Genomic DNA, 13,642 nt, shown 5'->3' on the forward strand with positions numbered 1-13,642 from the left:
AGACTGAGCATGTGGATGTCTGGGACCGAATTTCTTTTTACGGTTTAGCAACTGGGGTAGGGAAATTTGCCTGCTAAAATCAAATGGTGGTGTACTGCTAGCAGATTGCCTGCAAGTACTTGGGACACCTATTGCTATACCTTCATTCCTCTCAGTGCAGGTTTTTGAGAGGACTGGAGTAGGGTTGGAGATCCTAGATGAGGAGCAAGGAGAAGTCCGCCTTTTTCTTTGATGTGAGTTTTTCAAGTGCTGTTGCCAATGGATATTGTAAATATGAATATATTTAATTTATATTTAATTTATTTATATTTAATGAATATATTTAATTTAGCTTTTATCTATGTAGGGCGGAACATATTATCTTCACAGAAATCTCTGGTAGACCAGACAAGTCGGTGCCTAGGCTTGTGTATACAAACAATGGGATCCAAACCTCATTGTTTTACACATACTCACTTCAAAGGATCCCATGCTGGGATATGCAATGAAGGGAGGCCAACTCGTAATCAATACTTAACTTCCTAGGAAAATTCAAGTTAAGCTCCTGTTCAGAATAATCACAAGGATATGCATTAAATGGGGCTGACTTATGCAAAGTATAGGGATTGGACATGTAAAACACAAGGAAAGTGGTGCTTCTAGGTGTAGAAGTAAAAACAATTTAATCCCAGAATAATGTGTACAGGCAACTCACATTTTGGAAGTGATAGATAAGCCTTGAGTAAAGGGTAGTCCCAAACGTGGGGATGGTTATCAGATATGCTGCTGGGTCCAGAGAACTGCTTTAGAATGGAAAAAGGCCGGCCGCAGTGGAGCTGGATGCAGAGCGAGGTCTGAGGCGCAGATGTCATGCAGGCGGAGGGTGATGATGTCACTGGCAAGCGACCGGTTTCACGAGCGTACAGGCTGAGATGTCGAGACAGCCACGCTCCTTCATCAAGCTATAGATAGATAGTTGTGTATTAGACTTTCAACTATTCACCAATAAATGTTGTTATTGTGTTAAAGCTTTCACTCATGGTCAAAGAACTCCTATTTAACCCAAATCATATCTGAGAGATATTAAATCTCAAATATAGTATACGGGAAAAGACTGCATGGGAGGTCATCATATGTCTGGTCAAGCACGTGGTGCCCAAGCGGCTGCTGTTGTGGCCATGCTTGATCCGCTTCAGACATAGGTTGCAAACAGCAATGGTGCGATCTGCTCCACACGTGTCCAAAAAGGCCCACACCAATGAACTTTTCAAAATCAGAGTCAGCAGTGCCCTGCACCTGTGGAGCTCTGCGGTATGATGCAGTAGGGTGGCTGTCCTTAAGCTGCCCCCTAGAGGACATCCTGCCTCATTGGAGTTGTGCCTCCTCCTCCTCCTCTATTCTATCAGGCACACAAGTAGAGTCAGTGACCTCATCATCCCCTCCCTCCTCGTCACTGGAGCAAACTTGGCACAAGGCTGCAGCTGGAGGAACATGACTGCCAGTTTCTTGTCCTTCTTGGGCACCCCCTCTCTCTAGGCTCACGTTACTCCCTTCCTCAACCTGGGAACCAACATCGGAGCCTTCAAATCGCTGTGCATCCTCCAGCAGCATGTACCCGACACTGTGGTCGAATAGTTCGGGGGACTCCTCCGTGCATGATGGTTGGGCTACAGAAGGAGTGACTGTGGACAAGGAGCCGGTGGAATAGGCCGCTTTGGCAGCTGCATAGGAAGGAAAACTAATCTGAGCCTGGGTGACAGAGGATGAGGAGGATGAGGACGTCTTTGTTATCCATTCCACCAACTCTTCTGCATGTTCTGGATCAATAACACGGCCAGCAGCAGAAAAAAGGACAAGTGTGCCCCACGGCCACCGGCAGAGGATGCATCATGTCCATGACCAGCACTGTTGACTGTAGACACAGAGCCTGCTTGCCCTCTTTTAGTGGCCTGTGAGCATCTGCCTCTCCTTGGTGGCCTTCTGGACATGATGTATATTTTGTTTTGCAACACCGCACTACACTGTATTGTGTACTGTGTACACCACCAGAAAAGTAGTAACAACTGCACTACAGCTGCAGTGTATTGTAATTACAATTTTTGATCTAATATTTCACAGCAGGGCCCGTTCCTGCGCTCAACAAGCGTATCCGTGAGGCTTTACAGTGTTGTGCCACCACCACCACCACTGCCTAAGGCCTAATATTTCTGCCCCTGTTTAACAGGGGCATGTAATTACAATTCTTGATATAATATTTCGCAGCAGGGCCAGTTCCAGCGCCCACCAAGAGTAACTGTGAGGGCTTAGAGTATTCTGGTACCACCAACACCTAAAGCCCAATTTTCCGCAGAGTATAGGCCGTATAGTATATACAGGCGGTCCCCTATTTTCAAACATCCGACTTACAAACGACTCCAACTTACAAACGGAGGGAGACAACAGGAAGTGAGAGGAAATCTACCCCTAGGAAGGAAAATTCTCTCCTGTAAGAGTTAATATGGGAAAAAGGTGTCTCCACTGATGCTTTATCACCAATCCTTGTTTCCCTAATAACCCAAAATTTTAAAAATCCAACTGTCATTGGAACAGAAAGTGAGGTGAAATCTTCTGAACAGGGGCACAGACAGCAAAAAATGTTACAGGTGATAACACTGCCCTATATTATCCAAAAAGCTTAAAAATAGATTTTTGGGCTGGAGCTACACTTAAAAAATGTACCTGTTCCAAATTACAAACAAATTCAACTTAACAAAAAACCTACAGTCCCTATCTTGTTTGTAACCCGGGGACCGCCTGTATACTGCTGTTCAGAGTATATAGGGCCTGGGGGCCTCAAGCCTTTTTTAAAATTTGGGTGCGGGGTTCCCCTTAATATCCATACCAGACCCAAAGGGCCTGGTAATGGGCTGGGGGGGGGGGCAACATTACATTACAGCCGCAAGTAGTTTTAAATGACTTTTTTTCCTTTAGAAACGTAATTTTGTGCAGGGACTGTTCAAAACACGGGAAAAATACGCCACTTTACAGGCATACTATAGATACCCCCCAGGCACGATATTTAAAGGAATATTACACTTTTATTGTTTCACTTTAAGCATTAATAAAATCACTGCTCCTGAAAAAACGGCTGTTTTTAAAACTTTTTATTGCATTCATTCATGTCCCCTGGGGCAGGACCTGGGTCCCCAAACACTTTTTGTGACAATAACTTGCATATTAGCCTTTAAAATTAGCACTTTTGACTTTGCACGTTCGAGTCCCATAGACTTTAATGGGGTTCGTGTGTTCGCACAAATTTTTGGTCTGTTCGCATGTTCTGCCGCAAACCGAACGGGGGGGTGGGGTGGTTTCGGCTTGTCCCTAGTTCCTAGTAATCAGGAACAATGATCTCTGTGTTCTTCCTGTCAGTCCATCCCCCACACAGTTAGAAAACACTTGCAGAGAACACACTTAACCCTTTGATCGCTCCTGATGGTAACCCCTTCCCTGCCAGTGTCATTCATACAGTGATCAGTGCATTTTTTAGCATTGATCACTGTATTGTTGTCACTGTTCCCCAAAAAGTGTCTCTTAGGGTCAGATTTGTCCGCCGCAACGTTACAGTCCCGCTAATAATCACTAATTGCCGCCATTATCAGTAAAAAAACAATAAAAAAAAATTAAAAGTCCATAAATCTATCCCATAGTTTGTAGACTCTTGCGCAAACCGATCAATATCCGCTTATTGGAATTTTTTTCCCAAAAATATGTAGAAGAATACATATTCACCTAAATTGATGAAGAATTTTGTTCTTTTACATTTTTTTGGATATGTATTATAGCAGAAAGTAAAAAATATTGTTTTTTTTTTCAAAATTGTCGGTCTTTTTTTGATTATACCGCAAAAAATAAAAACCGCAGAGGTGACCACCACCAAAAAAAATCACTATTTGTGGAAAAAAAAGGACATCAATTTTATTTGGGTACAGCGTTGCACTCCCACGCAATTGTCAGTTAAAATAACGCAGTGCCATTTCGCAAAAAATGGCCTGGTCATTAAGGGGGTAAAACTTTCCGTGGCTGAAATGTTTAAACTGACCTACTTCTTATTACTTTTTTCAGTGCAATACATTACACAATACTAATAGCAAAATATTTCCTAGTGTATATATTCTATATTAATCTTTTAAGTAAAATAATAATCATCATCATAATAGTTATGGTAAGGCAGGTTTAATTATTATCAATGTTATGAAATATATGGGTAATATCAAAATACCACTACACTGACCAATGAGGTAAGTTACTGGAAACTTTACAAAACCCAATAGGTCAGTGTTATATTGTACATTGTACAATCTACATATTACTAAGCTATGATAGAGCGTTTTATTACCCTCTGTAGAACAGAGTACTGATACACCTTGTACAGAAACTAGCCATTTTACCAACTCAACATGTGACATAACATGTTAGACGATTAATATATGTCATGGATATAAATATCCATGGATACTACACCTACCCATACACTATACATTATAGTAATTTGGATCAGTTATTTTTTGTCCTGTTTTTGTGCAAGTGCTTTAATGCTAAAATGAAAATATCTCTCTAAAGGTAAAATTCATTAGAGTACAGAAGATTCGATATGTATGGGACACCTACAAAAAGGAATTTCAGAAAATTGGGTAAGTTAAAGAACATGTGAAGAACACATCCCGCCTCTCCATGAGATTCAATGGAGTTGATTTACTAAAGGCAAATAGACTGTTCACTTTGCAAGGGAAGCAAATTTTCCCATAGCTTAGTAAATGCTGTGAAGCTGTGCTGATTTCCATCATCCAATCACGTGCAAGCAAAAATGTTTTATTTTATTTTTCTTGCACATAATTGGGTATTCTTTGCAAAGCAAAATTTCACCACATTCACCAAGCTCTTGGAAAAATTCCCTTGCAAAGCGCAACTTCCTTTGTAAAATGAATAGCCTTCTGTATATGCCTTTAGAAAATAAACACAAATGTTTCTGGTTTTAACTGAACTGTTTTCTTATCCAGTCAATATGAATGCAAAAGCAGGTCGAAATTAACTCAGAATCAACTCAGTTTAAGTTAGAAGCAAGTTAATGCTAAAAAAAAACTAAAAAGCAAGTCAAAGTTGAAGACATTATGTCCTTTGCACATTGTATGGTCTTTAAGTTATATTAAACATTATTATTATTATTATTTTTTCAAAATTAAAATAAAAAAATGTTATACTTACCTGCTTTGTGCAATGATGTTGCACAGAGTGGTCTCTTACCTCATTTTCTGATGCTGTCTGCTCTATTCTCTTCTGGGTGCCCCCTCAGCAAGCCAGGTGCTAAGGGAGCACCCATACGGACACTCTCCCAAGTCGGGTTGTGTGTCCATAAGCATACATTGTACCAGTAAGCCTATGTAAGTGAGAGGAGCTGTGCTGCAGCCAGGACTCTGTTGGGTAAGTGTATAGGGACTTGGGTGAGTAGATTAGGTTGTGTTTTTTTATTTTATTTTAATGCAGGGAAGTGACTGAGGAACTTCAAGGTTGAAAAGCACGTGTCAATGCCAAAGGAACATTATTGGGTAACACTCTGCAATGATATATAAAAAAAAAATATAGCGCTTGCAAACACAATAAGTGAAAATTTGAAAGAAAGTCCAAAATACAATAAGTGGAAATAAAGTCCAAATAAATTGACTAAAGGTGCTCCAATCCACAGTGAAGTAAATATAAAGTGCTTCAGAGAAATTCAGGTGTGCATTACCCCCATATGTATCCCCACTCACCAGATTACAACGACCCCTAGCTTTTCAGTCTGGTGGGTCATTTAAAGCTTGGTAAAGAATCCTGGGATGGCGGATAAGATGATATGCCTTCAGGTCCGGAAATCCTTTGAAGAGCTTCTCAGCCAGAACACAGCAGGTACCCAGAAGTAAAAATAGAAGGAAACTGATAGTGAAGTACTATTAAAAAGGTTTTATTAAAGAAGGGAGTAGGTACTTACAACAAGTAAGATAAAAACAAGCCTCAAAATGGAGCTGTGGGTATAAAAATGCCATTCCTGGCGTGCGTTCCACAGGACCGGAAGTGACGTCAGTGATACCGGAAATAGCGACAGCGTTTCACCCTCCCACAGGGCGTCATCAAGGACATGTTTGAACTGTCCTGGCATTTTATGCCCAACATTTAGAAAGAAACTTATGCTTACCCACTCTTCTAACCACTTGAAGACAAAGCCCTTTCTGATACTTTTTGTTTACATGAAAAAATATTATTTTTTTTGCAAGAAAATTACTTTGAACCCCCAAACATTATATATTTTTTTAAAGCAAAGGCCCTACAAATTAAAATGGTGGGTGTTGCAATTTTTTTTTCACACGGTATTTGCGCAGCGATTTTTCAAAAGTAATTTTTTTGGAAAAAACACACATTTTTAAATTTTAATGCACTAAAACACACTATATTGCCCAAATGTTTGATGGAATAAAAAAGATGATCTTATGCCGATTACATGGTTACCAAACACGACATGCTTTAAAATTGTGCACAAACGTGCAGCGGTGACAAACTACATACATTTTTAAAAGCCTTTACAGGTTACCATTTTAGATTTAGAGAGTAGGTCTACTGCTAAAATTACTGCCGTCGATCTGACCTTCAGGGTGATACCTCACATGCATGGCGCAATTGCTGTTTACATAGGACACCAGACCGACGCTTGCGTTCACCTTTGCGCATGAGCACGGGAGGAAAGGGGTGCTTTTTTTTTATTATTATATTTTTAAACTGTTCCTTTCATTTTTTTTTATTGTATCATTTTTATTGTTATCTCAGGGAATGTAAATATCCCCTATGATAGCAATAGGTAGTGACAGGTACTTTTTAAAAAAAAAAATTAGGGTCTATTAGACCCTAGATCTCTCCTCTGCCCTCAAAGCATCTGACCACACCAAGATCGGTGTGATAAAATGCTTTGCCAATTTCCCAATGGCGCTATTTATATCCGGCGAAACCTAAGTCATGAAATGCTCATAGCTTCTGGTTTCTTAGGCCATAGAGATGATTGGAGCTGTTCTGGTCTCTGATCAGCTCTATGGTCAGCTGGCGGAACCACTGGCTGCATTCTCGGGTTCCCTGTTAGGACAGGAGAGCCCAAAAAACCATGGAAGATGGGGGGGGAGTTCCCTCCCACTGCTTGTAAAAGCAGTCTAAAGGCTAATCAGCTGCTAGGATTGCTATTACATGAAAGCCGACTGCTGGCTGAAAAGAATGATACCAAGATGATACCTAAACCTGCAGGCATCATTCTGGTATAACCACTCAAAGTCCAGCAACATACCAGTATGTTGCTGGTCCTTGTTGGGCATACATTGTAATGTTCTTTTTTTCATGCAGCCTGTGGGCTGAACGAAAAAAAGAGATTGATCGGTGGGTATGCCCACCATTAGAATACCTCCCTTCATCCACCCACTTCTAATGATGGGCATACAATCACCTCCTACAGCGCTGGAGTCACTGATTTACGTATCGTGGGAGCAAACGCTGTTGCTGTCAAGATAAATAAATCAGTGCTGCAGCTGAATGGCGTACCTGCTAAGCAAATGATGGTTAACAATAAAACAAAGTAACATTACAGTATAACAGTAAGACATACCATACCTGCAAAGCAAATACAATAAAACATTTTTTAAAGCAATCTGTGCCTAAAAAAAATATATGCCAAAGCATGGGGGCAATCCGCCCCTAATGTTAGGAGTAAATCGCTCCTCCACCCCTGCCCCCATGCTTCGGCATATATGCTCTTTTTTTAACTGTGGTGGTGAAATCACCTCCGACAGTGCTGGAGTCACGGCTTTACGTATCGTGGGAGCAAACGCTGTTGCTATCAAGATAAATAAACCAGTGCTGAAGCTGAATGGCGTACCTGCTAAGCAAACTGTGGTGATGAAATCACCTCCGACAGTGCTGGAGTCACGGCTTTACGTATCGTGGGAGCAAACGCTGTTGCTGTCAAGATAAATAAATCAGTGCTGCAGCTGAATGGCGTACCTGCTAAGCAAATGATGGTTAACAATAAAACAAAGTAACAGTACAGTATAAAAATAAGACTTACCATACCTGCAAAGCAAATACAATAAAACAGTAAAAATAAAACATAGTAAAAAATATATGCCGAAGCATGGGGGCAATCCGCCCCTAATGCTAGGGGCAAATCGTCCCTCTACCCCTGCCCCCATGCTTTTTTTTTTAATTGTGATGGTGAAATCACCTGCTACAGCGTTGGAGTCGCTGATTTACGTATCGTGGGAACAAACGCTGTTGTGCAGTAATCTTTCTCTGTCAGCTTACCTTCTCCTCAAGAGGCCAGCCACTCACACCTGGCTGGTTTTATAACCTCTCCTCTAAGCATGGCCATCAGGGAACCCTATATTAACCTGTGCACTGCAAGCCAGCAGTGCTGATCAACCTTTGTGTGTTCTGGCTTCCTGTTTCCTGCCTGCCGTGTGCTCTACTCTTGTTTCTGTTACCGACGTTGGCGTGTTCTCAACTATTCCTGTCTGCTCGTGACCCTGACCTTTGGCGTGTCCCCGACTATCCCTGTTTGCCTGTGACCCTGAACCTTTGCTTAAACTCTGTTGTCCTTGTCTGCTTGTGGCCCCGACCTTGGCTTAATCCCTTACTATCCCTATCCTCCTGTTGCCTACTGTGCGTGTGAGCTGGGGGACCCTGGGGGTCGCGACCTGGAGCCAGTTGCAGCCCAGTCCATCCTCGCCACTAGAGGCTCTGGTGAACACCTGCTGGCTCTTAGACTCCGCGCCCCAGGGAATCTTACGCTCTAACCCCGGTGGGATCCGTGTTGGTGTTCCAGCGGCCCTGCCTTTCTTACCACCCTGACTCCCATCCGCAGCAGTCAGCCGTAGGGTCCACTAACTTGCGGTGCACTCCTGATCCCAGCTGTGTGCATCTGTCACGTAACATCAAGGTGACCTGACAGTTTTATCAGCCATGGACCCGGCTGATGTGCCGCTACTTGCAGATGATCCGTGGCAGGGCTTAGTTCGCAGACTTGAGACCCAGGAATCGCATCAGACCCAGGTGATGTGATTCCTTCAGGATTTGGCATTCCGTTTTGAACAGGTCTCATTAGGACCCCTGGTTCAACAACCTCAACTGCTATCTGCTGCTGCACCTATCGCACCAGTCGCAGCCACACATTCATTATTACTGCCAGCTCCGTCCCATTTCTCTGGGGACTCCAAGGCCTGCAGGGGCTTCCTTAGCCAAAGCACCATTCATTTTGAGCTCCCAGTCCCTTCTCTTCGATCCAAGGAGCACCCCCTGCCTGCTGAGGAACCTATGCAGCTGGGCTGGACCAAATTTTCCCCCGAAGAACGCGCTAGGCGCAGAACTCTGGGCCTGTGCCTCTATTGTGGGGCCAAAGGTCATTTTGGTGACACTTGTTCTCTTCGTCTGGAAAAACGCTTGGGGCTAATACATCTGGAAGGTGGAGTATTAGACCCTGAAATATCACCTTCACCTTCTCGTCTTCTTCTTTCTGTGTTCCTTCATGTCGGCGCTTCCTCTCGTTCGGTCTCGGCACATCTGGATTCCAAAGCCGCTGGCAATTTCATGGATTGGGAAACTGCATCTTCCATGAGACTTACCCTTTTGCCCCTTTCAACGCCATTGGTGGTCTTGGCGATTGATGCCACTGTTCTCCCAGGGGGCCCTATCCGCTTCCAGACCCTCCTTGTTAAGATGTCGGTAGGGACACTCCACCAGGAGTGGATACCCTTCCTTGTCTTATCTAAGGCTTCATCTCCTATCATATTAGGTTTTCCTTGGTTACGGTTCCATTCTCCACACGTTGACTGAACTACTGGACAGATCCTGGCTTGGTATTCATCCTGTTCCTCTTCCTGCCTACTCAAGGTTACCCCAAAAGAGAAACTTCCTGTTGCCACCATCCCAGTATCTTCTGCTCTTCCCGCTGCATATATCGATTTCTGGAATGTCTCCTGCAATAGTCGAGCTGAGGTACTCTCTGGGTCGTGTGGCACTCTGGATGAGCAGACCACCTGTGAACTTGAGCCGATTATTCACTCCAGTTTGCATGGCCGTTTAATTTGCCTGTTCCTGGACCCCCTTGGATGCACACCCAGGCTGACTCGTCCACCAGTTCCACAGTTGCTACGCCCTATGATGCGATTCTGGTGGTCGCTGCACCTGGCAATGCTGTTCAGTCGGCCTCTGCACCAGTTCAGCCTATGCCCAGTGAAGCTATCCAGCTTGACTTCTGTGACACATCACTTTCTAACCAACCTGGTCTCAGGGATCCACTGTCTTCTGCCCAGTCTGAGAATCCTGTACTGGATATCCAGATCATCTTTAAGGGTCTGGGGGACCCTGCTCAGACTCCTGATGGTCTTCTTATGCCCTTACCCATTCCTAAGAAGCCTTTAGCCCTCAATAAGTCCTCTCGTCCTCTCCCTACCTCGGTTTTGGTCTCTGAGGATAATCTTAAGTACGAGGTTAGTCAAATTCTGGATTCCCGGCGCCGTAGAGGCATTCTTCAGTACCTCGTACATTGGGAAGGGTTTGGTCCTGAGGAGAGGTCTTGGATCACTGCATCTGAGATCTTTGCGCCTCATCTGTTGAGGGGGTTTCATCTGGAGTTTCCCTTTAAGCCAGGGCCCAGGCGGGGGGAGGGGGAGGCCTCATAAGAGGGGGGGTACTGTCATGGTTATGCAGTAATCTTTCTCTGTCAGATTACCTTCTCCTCATGTGGTCAGACTAAGAGGCCAGCCACACACATCTGGCTGGTTTTATAACCTCTCCTCTAAGCATGGCCCCACCCCAGGCCCTATCAGGGAACCCTATATTAACCTGTGCACTGCAAGCCAGCAGTGCTGATCAACCTTTGTGTGTTCTGACTTTCTATTTCCTGCCTGCCGCATGCTCTACATTTGTTTCTGTTACCGGCCTTGGCGTGTTCTCAACTATTCCTGTCTGCTCGTGACCCTGACCTTTGGCGTGTCCCTGACCATACCTGTTTGCCTATGACCCTGAACCTTGGCTTGAACTCTGTTGTCCTTACAGGCTTGTGGCCCCGACCTTGGCTTAATCCCTTACTATCCCTATCTTCCTGTTGCCTACTGTGGGTGTGAGCTGAGGGACCCTGAGGGTCGCGACCTGAAGCCAGTTGCAGCCCAGTCCATCCTCACCACTAGAGGCTCTGGTGAACACCTGCTGGCTCTTAGACTCCGCGCCCCAGGGAAGCTTATGCTCTAACCCCGGTGGGATCCGTGTTGGTGTTCCACCGGCCCTACCTTCCTTACCACCCTGACTCCCATCCGCAGCAGTCAGCTGTAGGGTCCACTACCTTGCAGTGCACTCCTGATCCCAACGGTGTGCATCTGTCACCTAACCTCAAGGTGACCTGACACGCTGTTGCTGTCAAGATGAATAAATCAGTGCTGCAGCTGAATGGCATACCTGAAAACAAAATAAAATGGTTAACAATAAAACACAGTAAACAGTAAAGTATAAAAGAATTACATACCTGAAAAGCAAACATGATAAAACATAGTAACAATAAAACATTGCTTTGAAGAATACAGTAAAAAAGAGCAGAACAATAGAGAGAGAGAGGGAATAGAGAGAAAGAGAACAATAAAACGACAACTGTTTTTGTTTTTTTTATTTAATATATATTTTCTTTTACTTTTTTTTTGTACACTTTTACTTGTAACTGCAATGGTTGTAATGGTTCGGTTACAGGTTCGGGCGTCCCAAAATGCAATGGCATCTTTAGAGACCCCGTGAAAGTGTCTCCTAGTCTGTACAGTGCTGTACCCTACGCTAATAGTCCACTAGTGTGTGGTAGCGTTCAAAACATTCACCAATGCAAAGACCAGGATGGTCAAGACAGGAGGGACAATAATAGCGTTTGTCACGCCTATATCCACGCTTTCTACAGACACGACATTTTCTTTGGGGGGCTCGTTGGGTAGGGGTACCAGGGAGGACATACAGAAAATGCCTCTCATGCAGCCGGCTTACTGCATTTGGATTGGGAAGTTGGGCCACAGCACTGTCTGGAAACAGAAGGGCTGTGATGATCTCTTCCTGGAATTTAAGGAAGGATCCAGTTCGTCCTGAAGCTTTGTATAGCACATAAGCATTCAGCAGAGCCAATTGAAATAAGTATACAGACACTTTTTTTGTACCAGCGTCTGGTCTTACGGGCAACTAGGTAGGGCGCCAACAACTGGTCGTTGGGGTCCACCCCTTCCATATTAACCACTTCAGCCCCGGAAGATTTTACCCCGTTCCTGACCAGAGCATTTTTTTGGGAATTAAGCACACAAATAGAGCTTTCTTTTTATGATATTTGATCACCTCTGCGGTTTTTATTTTTTGCGCTATAAACAAAAAAAGAGAGACTATTTTGAGAAAAAAGCAATATTTTTTACTTTTTGCTATAATAAATATTCCCCAAAAATATATAAAAAAATGTTTTTTTCCTCAGTTTAGGCCGACATATACAGTATTCTTCTACATATTTTTGGTAAAAAAAAAAAATCACAATAAGCGTATATTGATTGGTTTGCACAAAAGTTATAGTGTCTACAAAATAGGGGATAGTTTTATGGCATTTTTATTATTAATTTTTTTTAATAGTAATGGCGGTGATCTACGATTTTTATTGTATTATGTATTATGGCGGACACATCGGACACTTTTGACACTATTTTGGGACCATTGTGTAAATGGCACTGGTAGGGAAGTGGTTAAACACTAGGGGGCGATCAAGGGGTTAAGTTTGTCCTAGGGAGTGATTCTAACTGTGGAGGGGATGGGCTGGGACATTACAGCGATTACTGCAATCACTGCTCCCGATGACAGGGAGCAGTAGATCTCTGTCTTGTCACTAGGCAGAATGGGGAAATTCCTTGTTTATATAGGCATCTCCCCGTTCTACCTCTTCATACCGCAATTGTGGGCTGCCGGCGAACATCGAGTTCCTGGGACCCATGGGCATGCTCCCGTGGCATGTGGCAGGCGCGCCCAATAGGCGGCAAATTTAAAGGAACATACCTGTATGCCCATTCGCCTGCCTGTGCCATTCTGCCGACGTATTTCTGTGTGCGGCAGTCGGCAAGCGGTTAAGTTTATATTCGTGGACACAGAGGGGTTTCTCCACTACACCAGTCACCGTAGGAATTTGGACCGTCGTATCTGCGTGAAGGGAGGACAGGACGAAAACATTCCGATAATACCTCCACTTCACAGCGAGCAAATTGTTACACTTCAAGCAGGCTCTCTCCCCCAGCCTAAGACGGGAATCTACAAGCAGCTGGGGTAAGCAGCTGCTTGTAGATCAAACAAGTGACTAAAAAGTGGCACACTTGTGTAATAATTGTCCACATACAAGTGGTACTCTTTTCCGAAGAAGGGTGACACCAAGTCCCACACAATCTTACCAGTGCTCCCTATGTAATCTGGGCAGTTCTCCGGCTCTACGTGACTATCTCTTCCCTCGTAAACCATAAATCTATATGTATAGCCTGTGGCCCTGTCACAGAGCTTATACATCTTGACCCCATATCTGTGACGCTTGCTGGGAAGATACTGTTTGAAAAACAAGCGGCCAGAAAAC

At 43.9% G+C, this 13,642-nt stretch overlaps 1 protein-coding gene across 1 annotated transcript in view; it reads left to right on the plus strand.

Moving 5' to 3' along the window:
• The window catches only part of LOC141139840 (probable cation-transporting ATPase 13A4), a 149,873-nt gene that overhangs the window by 25,796 nt on the left and 110,435 nt on the right, over nt 1-13,642 (plus strand). Inside the window, exon 4 of the mRNA XM_073626364.1 lies at nt 4,579-4,649. Within this exon, the coding sequence (XP_073482465.1) occupies nt 4,579-4,649 (71 nt within the window). The remainder of the gene's footprint in view (nt 1-4,578; nt 4,650-13,642) is intronic.

The sequence above is a fragment of the Aquarana catesbeiana genome, linkage group LG04 (assembly GCF_042186555.1).
Source record: "Aquarana catesbeiana isolate 2022-GZ linkage group LG04, ASM4218655v1, whole genome shotgun sequence".
NCBI lineage: Eukaryota > Metazoa > Chordata > Amphibia > Anura > Ranidae > Aquarana > Aquarana catesbeiana.